We start from the raw sequence: 20,503 nt of genomic DNA on the forward strand, positions 1-20,503 counted from the left end.
CTTCTCCTTTTTTTTAACTCTTCTTTCAACCCTCCTCATCCTCTATCTTTGGGCCGATGCCTAAACTCTATGATCCCCGCCTCTCGTTCCGTCGTTTTACCTATCACGCTGAACCAAGTTCCATTCCCACTGTCACCAAGTTAGCAACTTCCCGTCATACCTACAAAACAGAAGAAAGCAAGAGTCGGAGAAAGAAACTCACCACCCGGCCATCATCATCCCCAGTGTACACCAGCCCCGGCAACGGCGCGATGCACGTGATAGCCGCCTCGATGTTGGCGCCCGTCTCGCTCTTGAGATTGACGTGGTCCAGCCGGCGCATGAACTCGAGCATCCACCGGCCCGACCTCGGGCCCACCGTCTTGCGCCACACGTTCACTACCCCCCTCTTGTGGCCCGTGAAGACGAGCTGGTTCTCCAGCCACTCGTTCCCGCCGGACCCTTCGTAGAAGGCGCACGAGTGCACGTAGTCCTCGGCCGCCGCCTCGTGAGTCCCCGCGCAGACGTTCTGGTCAAGGATGAGCTCGCCGTTGAGCGTGTACAGCAGCACGTGCTGGCCCGCGCACAACATCACGTCGCCCGTCACGTCGTTGATCTTGGCGCACTCGACGCCCGGCCGGACCAGCGGCAGCTTGCGGATGAACTCGAGCCGGTTGAGATCCCAGAGGAAGGCAACGCCGTCCTGGGAGACGGTCAGGATCGTGCTGAACGCCTTGGACACGGCCATGTGCGTGACCGGGGTCTTGTGCCCGAAAAGGGAGGAGCGGAGTTGCAGGTCGACGAGCGGTTTGCTTGGGGAGGACTGGACCGTGTAAACGGAGACGACGCAGTCCTCACCGGCCGTGATGAGGGTCTTGGAGTCGGCGAAGATGAGCGTCGAGATTTGGCCGATGTGTAGGTTCTCAAAGAGACCAGCGGGCTCCGACGTGTTAGATGGGTCACGAACCTCAAGAGCGGCCAGAGGACTTACCTTTCTATTATCGCTCAGGAAGAAGCGCACACTGTTGTCGGTGTAGCCCCATTCGAGGAATTTATCGTAGTGTGGAGGGAGGTTGAGGCGGAACGGTGACGCGCAGAGAAGGCGATCGAGCTTGGGCACATAGGTAAGCGAAGCCACTCGCTCACGGCTCTCTGTGACTTGTCAGTAGGTCTTTACAACGCAAAAAAAAAAAAAAAAAAAAAAAACACATGTGAGTGCCGCCGGGTCGCACCTAGCAGTGGGTAAGACACCCTGGTCAGAGCTCCGACAGATGTGTCCAGCCGCTTAATCGGACATCGGTCGTACTCCCTTGGTGGATGAGGCTTCGTGAAGACCTGGTGCGGAGTTTGTCCAAAGTTGTGGATGATCCCCGTGGTGATAGCCCGTTCCTGAGGATCCGTGATGTTATCAAGGTCTCTGGCGCCCTTGTACGACAGAGGATGGAAGACGTTCAGGTTTTCCACGGCCTGCTCCCCGCGCTGCTTGTAGCCGAAGACGAGATCGATCCATTGATGCAACCGCTGACTGACGTACGGGCTCTCCAGTGCTTCGCGGTTCTTCGCGATGAAGATTTTAGGGTCGCCCTTGGCCCACGGCGGCAAAATGACATTATCCACTCTGCCTCCGTCTCCCTGCCGGACACCAAAATTGTAGCCGTTGATGTTGGTCAGGAAGTCCGGAAGGTAGAAGAACTCCGGAATCAGCTCGCGCACGTCCGAGCCATTGTCGCGGGAGGCCGAATTCCAAGCGCCCTCGATGGAGAAGAACAATCGGTCAGGGTGGTCAAACGTGCCCCCTTGCAGCAGGACGAAGGACTGCACAAACGGCGGGAGCCGGATGAGGTACGACGAGACGATCATCGCAGACGAATAATGCGTCCCGTAATGGAACGGTGTTTCGCCGATCTCGGCAAGACTCTTATATCTCATAGCAAAGTCGGCTGCACGACCTGGCGACTGCGCTCCCATCGGCTTCGACAAGTCCCTGAACGAGGCCGGATTGTTGAGGTCGAGCTCCTCGCTGGTGTAGTCTGCCAGGACCCAAGGAAAGATGGGGTATTGGGTAAGGTCATTGAACGTCCGGCCTGCCATGGTGTTCACGAGCATGAGGTAGTGGAAATTGGATATCTCCCCCCTCTGCCATCGCTTCATCATGGGGTTCCATGCTGACGACTGGAAGATGCTGCCAAATTTAGCACCAAGCGTCTGCGGGGCCTCTTCGGTGAACCTAAGGCTTTCGAGGCGCCAGACATCCTCCGGGTTTGGCAGCAGACTCGGGTTGTTGGTGTGCGGCGTCATGGCTGTCAGCCTCGAATAGACCTCATCCCGCATGGCTGGGTTTATAGCGGTCAGGAGGTAGCTTCGGCCGTCGGTGAAGAAGATCTCAATGGCGACATCGCGGAACAGGAACCGCCGCTTCGATATGCTGAGCACATCCTGCCATTTCCAACTGCGCGACTCCTGGTCGGTGCGACCCTGATTTGGTCGCCTCTCGCCGGGCTTGCCGCCGGTGATGATGATGGAAAATGGATCGCGTTCCTCAGGCGGGGCTTGCCAGACGTTGATAATCTCTCCGTCTGCGCTCTGGAAGAGATTGTCCATGATGTAGAGGGCCTCCTTTCCGACGATCAGGATACCCTCAGAGGCATCGAGGCCAATGATTCGCGAGATGTTGAACACATTCAGGACAGAATCTCCCTGCTGGAGCCGCCTCATTACCTTCCTGTTCTTGTCCTCAAAGGTATCATCACCTTCGGGCTCGTTAGGGTCATCCACCAGTTCGAAGTCTTCTTCCGGCGCAACGCTCTGTTGGTCTGCGTCTCCGGAAACCGGATCGGCATCTGCCGAAATGTCGGGATTATTTACACTGACACCAGCCTCGACGTCCGTGGACTGGGCGGGTGCTGGTGTCGTGGGTCGGGTTCCCTGTGTCGTTGAGGGGTTACCGGGATTCACAGTGGCTCTTGAGTTCCCTGCAGCGCCATTGTTCTTCTTGGGTTGGAAATCCTGCTGCTGCGGACTAGGATACTGGGGAAGAAGTCTGAGGCGCATGCGATTCCTTCCCTCGGTTCGGTCCAACTGCCACTTGATGGTCTGTGGCTGGCTGAATACGGCGCCTGGCCGAGATAGGTCGCGCTCCATCTTGGCAAAGGTCGAGGCAAGGAAGGCATTGTCGTCCTGCAAATCTTGCAGGAGCCTCTGATGCTTGAAATGCTCCGTGAAGTAGATGCTCTTCATCCACGCGCTGTTGGCCATCTCGTGCCGAAGGAGGATATTGTCCCTCTCCAGCGATTCGGTGTGCCATTGCTTCAACTTTTCCTTCCTGTTCTTCAACCTCAGCTTGGAAGCCTCCGCTGTGCGATGATTCTCGGCACCGACAAAGTCCTCCCAGGACTTAGACATGCCACCCAAAAAGAGGACATCGAGCGACGGGCGATGTTGGTCCACCCACTCCAGGAACGCAGCGTCATCCAGCTCGGTCAGTTTCTCAAAGCCTCGAGCCAGCGGCCGCTGATCCGCTGTCATGATTTGCCGAAAGATCTCTGCCGACTCTTCAGGCTTCTGAACAAGCATGATTCGCCAGAGCATTGCAGCGACGAGGCGGATGTTTTGTCGGGATCCGACGAGTTTGTTGTAAAGTTGATACCAGAGAAGTTTCATGTAATCGTCCTCCATCGACAAACAACCGAGCAGGACCGCCTGCCAGTAGAGGAGCTGGTCCATGGTAGACTGAGCTTCAGAATCCTTCGTTTCGGGGTCGCCCATGTCTGAGAGTCTGAGCAGCGTGCATTTCAGGAAGGTCGAGCGAATCGTCGCAACAGCAGAACTGCACAATCGGACGCTCTTGAGCGACGAGACATCAGGCCGCTGGAGATATTCCAGCAATGTTCCCGTGAAGTTGATCATTGTTTCAGCTCCATTCATGAACGACCCCTCGAACACGGCCTCCGCAATGTGGAGGTTCAAACGCGCCAAGTTCTGCAGCGTCTTGGGTTCTGTGAGTACCTTCTGGTCAAGCTGGATGGTATTCTGCAGGTGCGTAATGACATTCCGCAAAATGTATGTCTCAAAGTAGGCACGGTGCTCCTGGAAACCTGGGGGGACTTTTGAGAGAAGGCCGAATCCGTGGAACTCCTTCCTAACTATTATCTGGTCGATGAACACGCTAATGATAAGCTCCAGAACGCCTTCCAAGACAGCATTGCTGGGACTCCTAGTCGTGGGTTTCTTCGTCGGAGACATGGCGAGACTCAGACGCGCGGGAGCTGGGGCAGAGGGCGGCGATTGGGACGTGACCAGGATGAACGATGACGGTCGGCGGAGAGGGGTGCCTCGACCTGGGCTTTGAGATGCTGGCTGGGTATCCGACGGCGCCGAATTAGCCGTTTTGATGATTGGAATCGCAGTCGACGAAGAGCCAGGGACCGGTTTGATGATGACATCGCCTCCCTCAAAGTTGAGCGTGTCTTTGGAGTTTAATTCCGTCTCAGCAGTGACCGGGTCGGAACTGACGACGATTGGATACAGGGCGGCACAAAGGTGTCGAACGTAGTCCGAAGAGAGTGCGAAGTCCCTGAAATTGACTGAACGGTTGTGCATATCAGACAAGAAACGAACAACAGTCTGAAGGACTGCAGCGTTCGCTGTGACTCTCTCCTTGTCAGGCAACTGCGTTCCTGAGAACGGCGTCAGTAGACTGTATGTGAGATGGGACGGGCTTACTCACTCCTTGGCTCGAGCGCCTGGCGCAGTTCCATGGAGCGCGCTCTGGGCCTCGTCTGAACAGCACTGAGACTCTCTCGGGAACTAACTGTTGCGTTGGGGTCGCGGGAGGGGGAATCTGGGTCATCTTGATATCTGAGAATGTCTCGCAGACCTTGCTGCAGCATAGCAGTTATGACGGGCAAGAGATCCGGAAACACGACGCGGCTGTCGCCGAAAATCTCCAGAAGGCTGAAGAAATCAAAGGATTTGTCAAAGTCGATATTGGCCACGTCATAGCCGAACAGGATGCTGAACAGGATCGGCCAGAGAGTCGCAATGTCCCACCATTGCTTCAAGCGATGGGCCATGATCCAGAAACCGCCAGTTTTGCTAGCAAACTTGGCCGTGTAGCCGGATGGCTGTGTGACAAGCAGGCGAGCCAGGATCTTGCAGCCAAGAACCACGATTTCCGGGTCGTTCTCTGCGAGCAGATAGAGAAGCCACTGCCCGGAAGTCAGCACGTATTCTTTCTTCTTCTTCGGGCCAACTCCGTATGTCACCTTGTTAGTCACGGTTTTGGCAAACTTCCGAATGTTGGCCAGGCCGGACTTGTCACACAGGAGCCGGGTGTACATCTCCAGGATCCTGATGCCCACCTCCTTCTTGGTGAGCATTCTCGAGCCCGCCACAGAGGAAGGACGGCCGCTCTCTGTCGTGGGCCTCCGCGAGACGCCGAGGCTAGAGGCGGCGGTTCGACCGCTTGTGGATGCCGGCTTCGGGGTCCGCGGCAGAGAGCCAGGCGCGGTGTGGAAGGCGTAGGTGATGAAAAGAGCAATGGAGCGATGAACCTCGGCATTGTAATTGCATTTCACAAGGCTCTCAAAAGAAGCCATGAAGTGAGGCATGATTTCTTCCGAGACCGTCTCGGCCTTCAGCGCATCCAAAAGCCTCTTAATGATCCCTACCCAAAACGGGTGAGCTTACCATACCCCGGAGGAGAGTACACAGAACTGGAACTTACGCATTCGGAGGAGCCGGCGGCTATTGAACTGGTGATGCTTGCTCTTGACCGCAAAAGTTACAAATTGTTTGTAGTATAGCTCCTGGGTCAGGGGTGACGACCTCCGCCATGTGTCGGGGTCGATCAGCAAAACCCGGTAGGCCAGCGGGTTAATGATGAAGGACTCGATCGGGTTTGCGTGCTTGTAGCCAACAAATTGGAGTATCAAACTGAGCAGCTGGAAACTCAACCGGTCCCTTGCCTCGTTAGTCAACGGAAGCCGCCATGCCTGCGACTGGGTGTCCGAGCCCGGTACGCCAAAGCCAAGTTTAGCGCGAAGCAGCATGCTCAGAATGGCGTAACCCTTGTCTCTTTCCATGGCCTCGCTGTTCCTCCAGCTGTTGCTGATGCAATGGAACATGAGCTCGACGGAGCGGAGCAGTTCATCGTCTGTGGACGACCGCTCGACGAGCTTGAGGGCCACAGGCGTGAAGCCTCCAAGCCTCCAAAGGTTGTCATCAAAATGATAGGGGTTAGCAGCAACTGGGTCGCCCGTGAGAAGTGAGATGCCGTTCAACCTGATCAGGGCATCGTTGATGCAGGGCACAGCTCCGTTGACGGCCACCGCTGATCCGCTCTTGACGGTCGAGTGGAAGAGGCTGCTGGCCGAGCTCTTACACAGCGAACGAAAGAGCAGAGAATCCATGAACTTCCCATCCGCCGAAAAGACAGCCCGCGGAAAGTGACTGAGCAGCACCCGATGCTCCGGTACGATGCTGCTCGCTTTATCCCTGATGGCCTTTAGAATGTCCGAGTTCTCGTCCTTGCCCGGATGAAACACCTCATTTCGGAGCCCGAGGGCAGCCGAGGCCTCGTAAGTCTGGAAGCCACCGAGACAATCCTGAAAATTTCCCTGATACCGTGGTCCCAGACGAAAGTAGACGGCGAGCAGGTCATCGCTGAGGACATCCTCGAACAAGTGCGCCGAAGCCAGAGACCATTTGGAATGAACAAGTCCGGGGCCGAGCTGTGCTGCGAGCCCGCGCGGCGTCCCCAAGAAGCCCTGCACAGGGTTTGTCTTGCTACTGCTTGACGAAAAAGAAACAAAGCTCTCCGTGCTGGCGTTGGTAGGCGGGGCCGGGGGAAGGCTTGGGTAGGCAGCGCGGAGCTGCTCGGCGAACTCCCCATTGACGTAAAGGCTTGCCTTACTCGCAACCATGGTCTTGGGCCTGCGGTGAACTAGGGCAATATGGTACCATTGGTGCTCCTTGAACACAACCGACTTGAACCTCACACTGGGGCGCGAGGACGTGACTGATGTCTGGAGGATGAAGTTCTTGGTGTCCTTTTCAAGGTAGGCCAGAAGGAAACAGGTCTGGGTAGCGTCAAAGACCCCGAAGAGGGTTGTGTGGGAGCTCGGGTCAAACTTATCGATCCGGATCCAGGCAGTAAAAGTGTACCCGGGAGCTGTCTGTGGCGGGAATGACCTGCCAAGATTCGCAAGCTCTATGGACGAGTGGCCATGTAGAGAGAGGTCGAACTGGATAAAGGGGGGGCCGGCGTACTTCTCTGTCATGCTTAGACAGAACTCGGAAGTGGCGGGGTCCCGGCAGCTCAGCAAGAACTGCGCGTCTGCTAGCTGGCCAATGCCAAGTTGCATCAGAGATTTGCAAAGCGGCAGTGCTTTCTCCATCTCAAGCGTCGTGAGAACGCTGTCCTGAGCAAAAAGTAAGCGCAGCAGCCTGGACAGAACACCCGCCCCATGCAGAGCCTCGAGGTTGAAGAGCGAGACGGATGCCAGGTTTGACAGTGTTGACAAGACTAAGATCGATGCACGACTTGTCCCGACACCCGGTCCTCTTGGTATCGATTCCCAGAAGGCAACAACGGCCCGGATGATTTCGGCATTCCGAAGAACGGTGTTGGGACCAACGATCTCGCCCACCCTCTTCTCGATGGCTTCTAGGCTCGGCGCGGTGTCGTGTTTCGGCGATGATGGTCCTTCTATGGAATCCTCTGCCTCCCGGCGAGTGCCGTCCAGCGGCTCCGGGAGTTCGTCGGTATCCGTCCAAGCGGACACCGAGCGACATAGCTCGTCTAAGCGCTGGTCGTCCAGGGCGAAGGAGAGCAGCTTCCCGAACAGCTGGCAGTTGGTCCAGAGATCCGAGTCGCCGCCTCCCACACCGATGCTGGCGATGGTCTGCTCCAGGGCTTCCCAGCCACCGCCATCTACCCTGTCCCGAAAGTATCGCCTGTTGCCCGGGTGGCCGCGGAAGGCGGCAGAGAGTGTCGCCAACACGACATGTAACAAGTCAAATATCGCCCTCCTCTCATCCTCCCTGCGCTTATGCGGATTGTAGAAACCAGAAAAGGACCGCAGAACGTCGAGCAGAGTCTGGAAACCGCGAAGATGGCGGAAGTCGTCCTGTGGTGAGGAGGGCGGCGCGGCGGCGGCGATGTGCTGATGAACCTGGCGAGTCCGGTCCACCAATTCCTCAATTTGGGGGTACGAGCCCTCTGGTGCAGACCGCACCGTGCCAGACAGGCGTTCAAGGAGTGCCTGAAGCACCTCGGCGGCCTTGGAGGTTTGGAGGGTAGAGGCCGATGTCGACGCTCGATAGCGGCGCGATCGTAAGGGCAGCATTCTGGGTTGGTGCGTCGGCGCTCGATTTCGCCAGTCTGCCGATGGATTGGATTAGATGGCTATGATTCGGAGTCGGTGGAATCCCCAGAACCCATCGAGGGCCTAGGTTCGGGAGCTGGCAAGTTCGTCATCGACTCATCGACTGCCACGGACAGCCAAGCGAGGCCTGTCGCGGGTCTGGAAGGCAGCGACTGGGCCAACAGCACAGCAGCTCAAGGCTGCAGGATCTGGCTGCTCGATGGGGTTTCTGCAAATTGTTGCCGATAGAGCCGTGTGGGGTGTCGGGTAGTGAATTTGCGCAGTACGCACACACGCTCGAATCGACCTGCTTGCTGTCACGATCCTTCAGTCAGCGGGCTCTTCTTGTACTCCAGTTCTGCGGAATATGTTATGTTCACCAAAGCATCCTATGCACGCCAAGCTAGCTGCTGCCTTGCAGCTCCCCGCGGTCATACAAAACCCTAACCCTGTGTACCTCTGAAGACTAATGGAGAGTCGGAGAAAAAGCGAGCAAGCCGAATGGATGGCTACCTTGATGGTCAGACCTGTCATGGTCAAAGTAATGCCAGTGATAAGGGGGGCACTATACAAATGGTCTGAATGTTGTTTCTTGCATGGACTGAAACGATCTATGAACTCTTATCCTCGCATCCGTTGACTCTTGTCAATTCCAGAAAGTGTTCTCTCGAAACATATTTAGTTGCTTGCCCTTACGCGTAAGTATTACAGATCGCGTTCGGGCAACTCCCTAGAATCATGGAGCACAGCATCGGCTCGATCGCCCAACAACTTCCTAGCATTGACTTCAAAAAGGAGACATGTTGGTTACAACGATCGATGTTTACAAAACTCGACCATTCCTATTTCCTCGTATGCTCCCAACGCTCTTCGAACCTGACACACTACCACGCATTGTCCCCAGCATATCTACCAACATCATTGAAAATGCTGCGGCATTGTTATTGTCTAGGCTTTTTTCTTTTAAGCAAACGTCGTGGATACCCTAGATAGAGAATACGACGGATAATGTTTTCACAAGATCTGTGGCATCAAGGATATGCTCCACGAACCTGACCTGGCAACTTGGTTACAGTCCGCGGGTTATTAAAGTAGTCTCGACTTTTGCGCCCGAGACTAAGGTGGGCAACCAAAGGGGGCTGGTTTCGCATAGCCGAATGAATCATCTCTCAGTCGATCGATTTGGAGCGAGTGTTGCTCCGGAGGTCCAGTATGACCTATAATATTGCAACAGCTGACAGCTGATATTCCGCCTGGTGAATATGACACCGATAGGCTGTTCAACGAATCACCTTTTGCCCGATGGAGGAACTACTACGCTGTGCAATAATTATTTATGCACAAAGTGCAGTGCGCAATGTTTTTGACGGATACTCGCACTGGTACTCCGTCCACTCGCGGAATCCAGGGTCTGCTGGGATCACGGTCGAGTCAGACGGACAATGCGATGCGACCCCTTGCACAGCTTCGTCGCTCGTGACCCATCATCCGTCCCTGACAGGGAGCGGCGGGTTGGCAGGGGTGGAGATGACGCCCCGCCCTTGCACTACTTGGCTTGGCGGTGACGTGCCCGGAATCAGATCTGACCTCAACGTGCAAGCAGTCAACAGCGGACAGCGGGTCAAGATGTTTGACAGCTTATCAAGTTCCGGCTGCATTGAGCCAACAGAGGAAATCGCTGCCTCGCTCCCCCGGAACTGCACCTCCAACCGAGCTTTTACGACCTGGTCTGCCAGTGCAAGCCAGTGGAGAATGCAGGGCAGCCGAGCCCAGGGCAAGCCAAGGCAGCCAACCGTCTGGTACGCGGTGTGGACGGGACCAAGTCATGTACCCAGTAACTCCCAGTAGGTAACAGCCGGGGGTCCGAAAGCGGTGGGAGCTCAACTGGCCGCAGATCCCGGACAGTCAGCCTCGCCGCGGCATCTGCGTGCGACGCCTTTGTTTCACCGTACAATAGACGCTTTGGTGCGCAACTTCTGCCGGAAATAAGAATCGTTTACGTATGCTGCACGCTGCCTGCCTACCTATCTTATGGAGCTTCGCAACTGAGGAGTCTTGCACTTCGCCCACTGCACTTGGTGATGGCGGTATCAGGCTATCAGCGGCCTGGTGACTGTCCGATAAGCGCTGGTCCACCCGTTATCTCCCTTCCCCAGAGACAACACGCCCGGAGCAGGCTCATACGTGATTGGATGCCCCGCCTTGACTAGTCCGCATTAGGTGAAAGCGGGCCAAACCAGCATTGGTCTGAGGCAACTGCCAGCTGCGCCTTCCGTTAAAGCAGCTCCGGTCCTCTCCCACGCTCGCTGCTCCTCTCTTCTTCCTTCATCAAACCATCTTCCTCTTCCTGTTCGCCGAATCAAGGGAAGAGGTGACAGACTTGCTTTTTATCCCCCGAGTTTCTCGAAGTCGCAATTTTTACGGCTTCGCCTCTCTTTCGTTCACCATGAGAGGCCTCGTCGCATTCTCGCTCGCAGCCTGCGTTTCGGCAGCGCCGAGCTTCAAGACCGAGACCATCAACGGCGAGCATGCCCCCATTCTCTCCTCGTCGAATGCCGAGGTCGTCCCCAACTCGTATATCATCAAGTTCAAGAAGCATGTGGATGAGAGCTCGGCCTCCGCCCACCATGCCTGGATCCAAGACATCCATACCTCGCGCGAGAAAGTTCGTCAAGACTTGAAGAAGCGCGGCCAGGTGCCGCTGCTTGACGACGTCTTCCATGGCCTCAAGCACACCTACAAGATTGGCCAAGAGTTCCTTGGCTACTCTGGCCATTTTGATGACGAAACCATCGAGCAAGTCCGGAGGCACCCCGATGTAAGTTGACTCCAGGGCGATTGGGCTCTTTCCACATGCTGATCCACACGGGCGACAGGTGGAGTACATTGAGCGCGACAGCATTGTCCACACGATGCGTGTCACCGAGGAAACATGCGATGGCGAGCTTGAGAAGGCCGCTCCTTGGGGCTTGGCCCGTATCTCGCACCGAGATACGCTCGGCTTCTCGACGTTCAACAAGTATCTGTATGCCGCCGAGGGCGGTGAGGGCGTTGACGCGTACGTCATCGACACCGGTACCAACATTGAGCACGTCGACTTCGAGGGTCGCGCCAAATGGGGCAAGACCATCCCCGCAGGCGATGCTGATGTTGACGGCAACGGCCACGGAACCCACTGCTCCGGCACCATCGCTGGCAAGAAGTACGGCGTCGCCAAGAAGGCGAATGTCTATGCCGTCAAGGTTCTGCGCTCCAACGGCTCCGGCACCATGGCTGATGTCGTTGCCGGTGTCGAATGGGCTGCCAAGTCCCATCTGGAGCAGGTGCAGGCTGCCAAGGATGGCAAGCGCAAGGGCTTCAAGGGTTCCGTCGCCAACATGTCGCTTGGAGGCGGCAAGACCAGGGCCCTCGATGACACTGTGAACGCTGCTGTCTCTGTCGGTATCCACTTCGCCGTCGCCGCCGGCAACGACAACGCCGATGCCTGCAACTACTCGCCTGCTGCGGCCGAGAAGGCTGTCACGGTTGGTGCCTCGGCTATTGACGACAGCCGTGCCTACTTCTCCAACTACGGCAAGTGCACCGACATCTTCGCCCCCGGCCTGAGCATCCTCTCCACCTGGATCGGCAGCAAGTATGCCACCAACACCATCTCTGGCACCTCGATGGCCTCCCCCCATATTGCTGGTCTGCTGGCCTACTATCTCTCGCTCCAGCCCGCCACCGATTCGGAGTACTCGGTCGCTCCCATCACCCCTGAGAAGATGAAGTCGAACTTGCTCAAGATCGCCACCCAGGATGCCCTTACTGACATCCCCGACGAGACGCCCAATCTGCTCGCCTGGAACGGCGGTGGCTGCAACAACTATACCGCCATCGTCGAGGCTGGCGGCTACAAGGCCAAGAAGAAGACCACGACTGACAAGGTTGACATTGGCGCCTCGGTCTCTGAGCTTGAGAAGCTTATCGAGCACGATTTTGAGGTCATCTCTGGCAAGGTTGTCAAGGGCGTCTCGTCGTTTGCGGACAAGGCCGAGAAGTTCTCTGAGAAGATTCACGAGCTGGTCGATGAGGAACTCAAGGAGTTTCTTGAGGACATCGCTGCCTAAGCCTTAGACATGCCATCGGCGTTGTGAGCGTGCAGCCTGAGATGCGTATTTTGGTCTGGGATTAGGGGATAGGGATTGTTTTTTTTTTCGTCTCTGCTTTTCTTGGTCTATTGGACGGGCATACATCGACACGGTGGGTGTTCCTTGTACTGGATGGGTAACATGGGATTCGGACGGACGCAAGATTGTCTGGCTTGGTTTGCATTTGAGGGTAGTCGCGTTCGTTCAGCTCCATCATTGATCAGTTCTCATTCGTCCACTGACGGCCTCGCATCAATCAGGCCGTCCACTCTGCCCGTCTCTCGAAATGCGGCTGGCCGTGGTCCATTCTGCTCCTTCCGCTCGTGTTCTCCGCGGCAGCTCTGATCCAGTTGTGCTTTCCCTAGGAACCCGCGGGCCCCCTCCCCCTCCCCTTCCCTTCCCTTCCCTTCCCTTCCCTCTCTCGCCCCCGGTCCCCCTGTGTACTCGGCCCTTGTTTCTCCATGATGGCTTCCATCTATCTCGCTCTCCTCTCCCCCGCTCCCGTTTGGCCTAGGGTCTTTCGTCCTCTGTCGTATCCGCGGAACCCACATTGTGCCACGAACCTGTGCATCTCATCTCTCTTGGCATAGGTTTAGCTACACAGTTTTACTGTTGATTAGTCTCCTCTCCCTGACAAACTGTTACCGCGTCGCTGTTTCGGTGCGACTGCACCGTTACGCGGGCACCGCCTTGTTCCACCGTTTCAATGCTGCGTCGGCCCAGCCTCAAGTCGAGGACAAACCTCAAACGCCGCAAGTCCACCTTGTCAACGCAGGGGGTTGTCCTTGAGCATCACGACCCGGCGCTGGCACAACGGGATGCTCATATTGCGGCTTAGGAGGCCTACGTCAGAGCCCAGAGCCGTATCATGGCAGAACCGCCGCTCTTCCCCATGACTCCCCAGTCGTCTCCTCAACGCCCACTTTCGGGACTTACCGCTCCCGATTGGAAAGACTCTGCTCGGAATGAGGCGCAAGGCCTCCCTCGTCGTCAGAGTGTTCGGTTTATAGGGCCTTGTTCAACACTGGCGACGAGTCGGGACGCCCCCAAGTCATGCAGCCCTACCGGTAGGAGCCGGGGCGCAATGAACACACAGGAGAGCCAAAAGGTCAGCAACCGAAATAGTAGCGAGGGGAAGTCGAACACAGAGGCACTCGGTCTGCCCAGGAGAGTATCGCCTCCAATTCACGTTTTCCCGATCGCGGCGAGCTACCTTGATTCCCTCAGTGCCGCCCAAGAATCATATACTCCTGAAGACGACATAGCCTCTGCCCCGTCCTCATACCGCCGCCTGCATAGGTCCAGATCCATGCTCACAGATCTTCCGGGGGTGCGAAGTTGCCATGAAAGCTCTGGGCAGCCTCTAACCAGCATATCCCTGAGAACCAGGCCGTTTTATGCATCAACTTCGCGCAGATTGTTCCATTCGGAGCCCAACCACGATAATTCGTCACGAGAAGTCCAGACATTGAAGGCTCCGAAGTCAATGAGCTTTTTGACCACCCGGAGGTCCCGGTCCAGATTTAGTCTCAACCGAGATGGGAGTGCGTCAGGTTCGGTTCCCTCCGGCTTACCCGATGTCCCCGAGGATGGATTCTCTGGTGCCGAAGGACGCACGCCACAACCCAAGCACAAGTCATCTACATTTATCGGTTCCATGAGCCGCCGTTCAGACCCTACAATGCCCAAGTCTCTTCGCGGCAGCAGCTCAACTGAAGATTTTGGGGCAGCAACCCTCGAGTCCCAGCAATGCCCGCAACAATCGATTACTCTGAAATCCAGAGCTAGACATGTCTCGAGGTCTCTCAGAGTCAAGTTGAAGAGCTTGTTTCTAACCTCCAAGCCGGAGGGAGAGACGCCCTCGATCCCATGCCAACACATTGAGGCACGAAGGACTCATGTTGTCACCCACAGTCAGACGCCATGCACCAGCGTCGAAGGATCAGCTGAAGGATCTCGAGAACATATACGCAGCCCTCCAGCCAAGGCCCCCTTTTTGCATGTACCGGCCGAGCTTGTTCATTCCAGAAAGGCGAGCGTGGATAGTCTAAAGAGCGGGCGAGATGATCGCAAAGTATCAGGCAGCTCGTCGTCACTGACCAGCTGGGCACATTCCGGGCCCAGCACGCTCACGAGCCAGGAGCAGCAGCAGTGGAGAGAGTGGGAAAAGCAGCGCCTCTCCGTTATTGGGGAGAATGACGCACATGTCCCCTCGCCCTCCCTCCGGAGACGAGTGCTTGGCTCGGAAACTTTTCGACCGCCCGACGGGACTGCTGAAGGCCATGCTCCTCCTCAACAGAAGGTGGACAGCCAGCGGATTTACTCGGCCCTCGTTAAGCGGATGCAGGCGACGAATGACACCAGGGAAGGACTGGAGGAACAGCCTGCGAGCGGTATCCTCGAAAACCCTACGTTGGTGACGGACAAGAAGGCTGAAAGACATTCCACTGGAACGCCTGCAACAGTCAAGCGTGTCTTCCAGGAGCATGAATACACGGCGGTGTCCCACGATGAGGATCTCCTGATAGCGGGAAACAGCGCTACTCTGGGGCGAGGGGAAGCATGTTCAGGTTGGCGGACGAGCAATGTCGGCAGTCCTGGCTCGCACCTCTTCAGAACAGGAAGCCCGTACCGGCGTGCGCTTAGAAAGTCAATACAGGAAGAGCAGGACGCCTGGGCTCAGCAGAGAGCCGCGGCAGATCAAGAATCGGAGAAGGGCACGGAGATTCGCTACGCGAGTGATGTCCACCACCTGCCGGAAACCGACTCCGACTCGGCCAAGGACCTCGTCTACTCCGAGAGTGCGTATTCCTCGGACGAGGGCGAGAGTGGACCCGCAAAGGAGGTGGATGCGGGCAGACGAAAGAGCTCCCTGGGTGCACCACCCATGTCCCGCCTAGGCGGACGCCGCGAAGCGTCAACAGCCAGTTCAGTGGGGTGGAAAACACTGCTATCAGCCAACTTCGACAGATTCGACCCTGCCGTATCTCCGTTGAGGCCATCCAAGACACGACTCATCCAGCCCCGGGAGGTCTCCAGGACCGCCACAAAGCAGTTCGCATCCGTCAGCGGCCACGTCCGCGAGCTGGCCCAGATCAATGATGACAACGACTGCGACCACAAGAGCAGCGAGACCTACAACGGAGAGGACGACGTCTTCTACCAGTCTGCCACCGAACGCCAAACAGCGTGGACAAACACAGCACCGCTCAGTCAAGTTCAACCAAACATCATCACCAATCCCTTTCCTTCACCTCTCCGGCACACCGGGTCTATCAAACGGCGTTTCACATCTCACTCTTTGGGCGGGACCAATATCGCCTCCAGCAATCTGCTCGTTGAGAATGAGAGCCCAACACGCTTGCCCCCGCCGTCGCCGCCGTCTCCTCCACCCATACCGCCTAGGAGCAAGTTGCGGCCTGAGCCGCTACGGATCTGGAGGCCGAATGCTGGTGATGCTGACGTTGCCACCAATCCGGTGGCGTCTGGAAGCGGGAGTGCCAGTGTGCTGTCAAGCCCTGGGTTGACGGAGGCTGTGCGGAGGCAGTTTGGCGGAAATCTTGTTGGTCTGGGTTCCGGGTCCGGGTCAAGGGTTGGGTTTGGATCTGGGCTTAACGGCGATGGGCCAAAGGGGGAGCGCTGGGGATATAGTGGTCCCCCGGGAATCGCACAGGTTCTGGAAGAGGGTGCGGAATGTGAGAAGAGGGGTTGGGGCGATGAGGGTTCCGCTTTTGTCTGAATGTGAGAATAAAATTATTAACTTTCGAGACAGTTTGGGTGCCCTCGGGGAAAGGAGTTAATTAACGTCGGGATGGTTGGGAAGTGTGGCGCTAAGGGAGAGGGTTGGAATGAAGTGGCGAGGAAGACAGGACTCCAACGGAGAAACAGAATTGCATGTGTTAGGTCCAGGGAGACATGAAGAAGCTTAGATATGAACACCGGCCGAGAACTTTTGCAGCAAAAAATGAATATGACCGACCATGAGCCTCACAGTAGCATCAGGTGAGCATGGGACGTATGTATGGTCGGTCCTTGTTGCCAAACAACATGTTGATCATTCTGATTATTCGGTGTCCGTCTATTTTCATGATTACAGACTATCCAATCCAAAAAGCTCTCCCCTCACTACCTCCTGGGGAAGAGATGATGGGCCAATTTCGCCAAGAGAGGGAACACAAATGAAGCCCGAGCTTAGCTGTGCAGATGATTGTTCTAATGGGATCTCTCAACGCGGCAGAGGCGGTCGCCCACCTGCTCCCAGCGCTCGTTGCCCACGCAGGGGGTACACCAGAGAACGTCGTCTGGGTCAACGGCGCGCTTGATGGCATGGCTGTCATAATTTTTTTTTTTTTTTTTTGTGGCTCAGGGGTCAGCAGGAGGTCATCTCATGGTTGCAGTTCCACAGGCCAGAGAAGAAAAGAGAAGCGAAAAGAGAAAAAAAGAAAAGGAAAAAAAAAAGAGAAAGTAGAGCAACACATACAGTCGCTTGTAGTTGGAGCCCCAAAACTCCTTTTGCCAGTTGGGTTCTTCGGGGTTGGCCTGCAGCCGGCGCGGTCGGCCACGTGTCAGTGAAGACACACAATAGATGAGGGTGCGAGGAGAAAGTGTGGAGTGGGAAGAGGGGGAGGCTGGGGAGGACGCACCTCGTTGACGTAGGCGCCCATCCGGGGCGCCAGCTCCCTCAGCGCCGCGACGCGCTCGCGCACGCGCTCCTTGGCGGCGGCGGCGGCGGTCGCGTTGAGCGGGGGGAAGCCCTCGCCTAGGGTGGCGTGGACGTAGGCGGAGCGCCAGGCGGGGAGCACGGCGTTGCCGCGGGGGCCGCGCGGGCGGGCGTGGTGCACGCCCCTGCCGGAGACCAGGTAGGCGGTGGAGGTGGCGCCGGCGGTGAAGCGGTCGTAGGCGGCCGAGAGGGCGGTCAGGTTGGCGGTGAGGGCGGCGCGGTCGAGGAGGCGCGAGCCGAGGATGACGTCGTGGCCGGCCTCGTCGGAGTCGAAGTGCTCCGAGAACCAGGAGAGGAAGGTCGGGTAGGAGCTCGGCTCGTAGATGTGTACGAACCGGCCCGGCCAGGTGGCGTTGACGCGGGCGAGGACGGGGTCCCAGAGCTTGCGCATCCCCTCCGGGGACGAGTTCTGCACGACGCCCGCGAAGACGATGCCGCCGACGCTGGTCGTGCCGTTGTCGAGCGGATTGGGAGTCTCTCGGATGACGTAGCTGTAGCCGGACAGGCCCCGGTCGGCGAGGGAGGGGAACTGGCTGAGGACGTAGGCGACCATGTCGAAGATGGGGCGCGGTTGGGCGACGTCGGTGGTCATGAGCATGACGGTTGCCGCCTCGATCCTGGGGGTGGCGAAGGTTTTCATGGTGACCGAAGTCAGGACGCCAAAGGTCGAGCCGCCGCCCTGAGATTTGGGATGTGAGCACCGTGTGTATGTATGTATGTATGTATGTATGTATATGTGTATTATATGTATATAATACAACTACACCGAAGTAGATATTTTTTTTTAAAAAAAAAAAAAAAAAGACAGAGGGGAAGGGGGGGGAAGAAACCACTCACGCCGCGCATGGCCCAGAAGAGGTCCTCGTTCTGGCACTCGTTGGCCGTGACAATGTCCCCGTTGGGAGTCACGAGCTCCATTTCGAGGACCTGGTCGGCGGCCAGGCCGTAGGTCGGAGACAGCAGACCGTGACCGGCGCCTGTCACGTAGCCGCCCACGGAGACGGTCTTCGAGCCGCCACCGACGACGGTCTGGTTCAAGAGGTCGAGGGCGTTGTACAGATCCCACATCTGCGTGCCGGCACCGACCGTGACGGCGGTGCTGTCAATGGTGGCTTTGCAGCGCTTCGGGCGGAACGACTTGTGAGTCTTGATGTCTCTCATGTAGTGGGTCCAGATGGAGAGCGAGTTGGGGGCAACCGAGCGGCCGACATAGTCGTGGCCGGTGCTCTTGACAACCAGCCTGATGTTGTGCTTCTTGGCTAAGGAGGTAATAATAAGGCATCGGAGCCAACGGTCAGTACGTGCCAGGTCCGGGCTGCGGGGAGAAAGGCGCCCGTCGGAATGTCGTGCTCACCAAACTGAACGCCGAGCTGGACATGGCGAGCTTCTGTGGCGTTTATAACGAAGACAGGATATCCTTGACCGCTGCATGGAGCACCTGGGAATGGAAGGCAGGTGTCGTTGGCCCAGTTGTTCCAGTCGACCGAGACTGGGTCGGCCTGGTGGAACTCGTAGGTCGACCACTGCTCACGGACGGCGGCGCATTCGGGGGACTCGCCGTCTCCTTGTCCGGAATGGCAGACAGCTCCTGGAGGAGTCGGGCGCAGCAGTCTTCCGGCAATCGACTCATTTAGACGGTTCCATTCTCGGGTGGACGGCCAGCCCGGCGAGCCCGGCACCGCCTTGCAGCGCGGATGCGACGAGTGCTCGATATCCGACCGGAGAGAGGGCGTCAGCCCGGCGGCGACGGCGAGGACCGAAGAGAGGAGCTGAAGAGCGGAGACGAGACCACGAGGAGGTGACATGTTGAAGAGGGAGAAACCTGGCAAAGGAATGAATGAAGAAGCGCACGGCCAAAACAACCAATCAATTAAACGCTCAAGAGGTCGTCGCAGTGCGCTCGTCGACTTGTTCCCCCCATTTTCGCATTTTAACTCCAGGTCAGGGACAACCTTCGACATTTATATTCACGTCATTCGAGGTTGGCATCGGGTACCTCGTGGTGCTGTCGCTGTCGCATTGTCTCTGTTGCTGATGGAGCTCATTCGGGGATCGCTGCTTGCTTGCGACGTCAAGCATTGTCCGTATTCCTCGGGATCGTTGTCGATTGGCACCAGCCAGGCATCCCCAAGTTTCCTTGCTGCCTTATTTTTGCGTTGGTGCTGCGGATGGCCGCTCACAGCCCTGGGACCCACGCGCCCGGTTCCTGTCGGGGGCAACTAGTGGAGCGTAGTGTAGTGTGGTGTGTAGTGTAGGGCACCGGGCCGCTGTCATCACGGCGGGACCCAAGGCCGACCTCCACCGCGGGGCGGGCAGTGGCAGCCCGCAATGCGCTTCAGTTGCCGCATTCAGTTGCAACCAGCGATCTCATAGGTGCGCTGCCGATTCGCGACGGATACGGGAATGGAGCTGAGGGGCTTGGCATGGTTCGCCACTCTCTCGCTCTCTCTCTCTCTCTCGGGGTGATCCACGTGTGCGCGTCGCACAAGGATTTGATGGTTATTACCAGAAGTCGATGGCAGACTCGCAGCAAGTGCATCTTCGCAGTCCCGGCATTCTTAATCTGCCTCGTCGTCGTCATCATCATCACCTCCTTAAACCCCGGTGAGATTTGCGGATCGAGGCAGCCTGCTCCTGTCTCTCCTGATTGGTCCAACACCGATCAACTAATTTCCCATTCCTCCTGAGAGTAATCCGTACTCCGTACGTCGCTACGACACAAAAGGCACGGAGAGCCCGAAGCACAGAAAGTTTCTGGAATCCCGTTTGATCTTCCCCCACGGAACCCGAACATCTGACCCAAGACGCCGGGGAAGGCCGTGGGCACGAGATGCTGATAGACGGAACATATTTCACGCAATATGTACTACTGTATTCGTACTGCGTACAATATACATTCATTTTCCACCATATATCCACACTGAGCGTTGAGTTGCGCGCATGCGCTAGGTGTATAATGAGCGCTTGAGACATTTGTGCGCTTGAAATGTTGTCGTTCTTGGTTCACAACTTCGCGATTGGGGGCCTAGACTGACAGCGCCGCAGGGTACGGACGTACCCCGTATATGCGCCCAACCCCTGCATGGGCAACGAGAGTAACGGGCGCAGTTCTGGGTTTTACAATCTCCTTGAGATTTGGAATCTCGAAACCAACGCGGCAAGCAGTTGGCCGTTTGCTCGTGCGTCACGCCCCATCTCCCCGCATGTGTCTGTAACTCCGCTGTCGAGCTCATGAGGTCTGGCCCCGAAACCCTCCGAGATTGGCATGCGGTCATTTTCCTCATTCGGTTTGTACGTTCTCCATCATC

General features: G+C 57.0%; 4 protein-coding genes across 4 annotated transcripts; 2 read left to right on the forward strand and 2 right to left on the reverse strand.

The window, feature by feature from the left end:
* Positions 1-96: 96 nt before the first annotated feature.
* On the reverse strand, positions 97-8,327 carry MYCTH_2123684 (uncharacterized protein; the record flags this gene model as incomplete). The annotated part of the gene is made up of 7 exons (XM_003659972.1): positions 97-129; positions 203-919; positions 971-1,131; positions 1,212-4,655; positions 4,706-5,186; positions 5,244-5,644; positions 5,705-8,327. The coding sequence occupies 7 exons, from the start codon at positions 8,325-8,327 to the stop codon at positions 97-99; spliced, it is 7,860 nt and encodes a 2,619-aa protein (XP_003660020.1).
* Positions 8,328-10,673: 2,346 nt separating this feature from the next.
* Positions 10,674-12,578, forward strand: MYCTH_2297779 (serine protease). The gene is made up of 2 exons (XM_003659973.1): positions 10,674-11,163; positions 11,222-12,578. The coding sequence occupies exons 1-2, from the start codon at positions 10,792-10,794 to the stop codon at positions 12,452-12,454; spliced, it is 1,605 nt and encodes a 534-aa protein (XP_003660021.1). The 5' UTR covers positions 10,674-10,791; the 3' UTR covers positions 12,455-12,578.
* A 606-nt stretch (positions 12,579-13,184) lies between these two features.
* On the forward strand, positions 13,185-16,334 carry MYCTH_2297781 (uncharacterized protein). The gene has a single exon (XM_003659974.1). The coding sequence runs from the start codon at positions 14,157-14,159 to the stop codon at positions 16,212-16,214; it is 2,058 nt and encodes a 685-aa protein (XP_003660022.1). The 5' UTR covers positions 13,185-14,156; the 3' UTR covers positions 16,215-16,334.
* Positions 16,335-17,021: 687 nt separating this feature from the next.
* MYCTH_2297782 (uncharacterized protein) lies at positions 17,022-19,412 on the reverse strand. Its single transcript, XM_003659975.1, has 3 exons — positions 18,550-19,412; positions 18,033-18,454; positions 17,022-17,874 (listed from the first exon to the last, which is right to left on the reverse strand). The coding sequence occupies exons 1-3, from the start codon at positions 18,998-19,000 to the stop codon at positions 17,041-17,043; spliced, it is 1,707 nt and encodes a 568-aa protein (XP_003660023.1). The 5' UTR covers positions 19,001-19,412; the 3' UTR covers positions 17,022-17,040.
* Positions 19,413-20,503: the final 1,091 nt, after the last annotated feature.

This window comes from Thermothelomyces thermophilus, chromosome 1 (genome assembly GCF_000226095.1).
Source record: "Thermothelomyces thermophilus ATCC 42464 chromosome 1, complete sequence".
NCBI classification, from domain to species: domain Eukaryota; kingdom Fungi; phylum Ascomycota; class Sordariomycetes; order Sordariales; family Chaetomiaceae; genus Thermothelomyces; species Thermothelomyces thermophilus.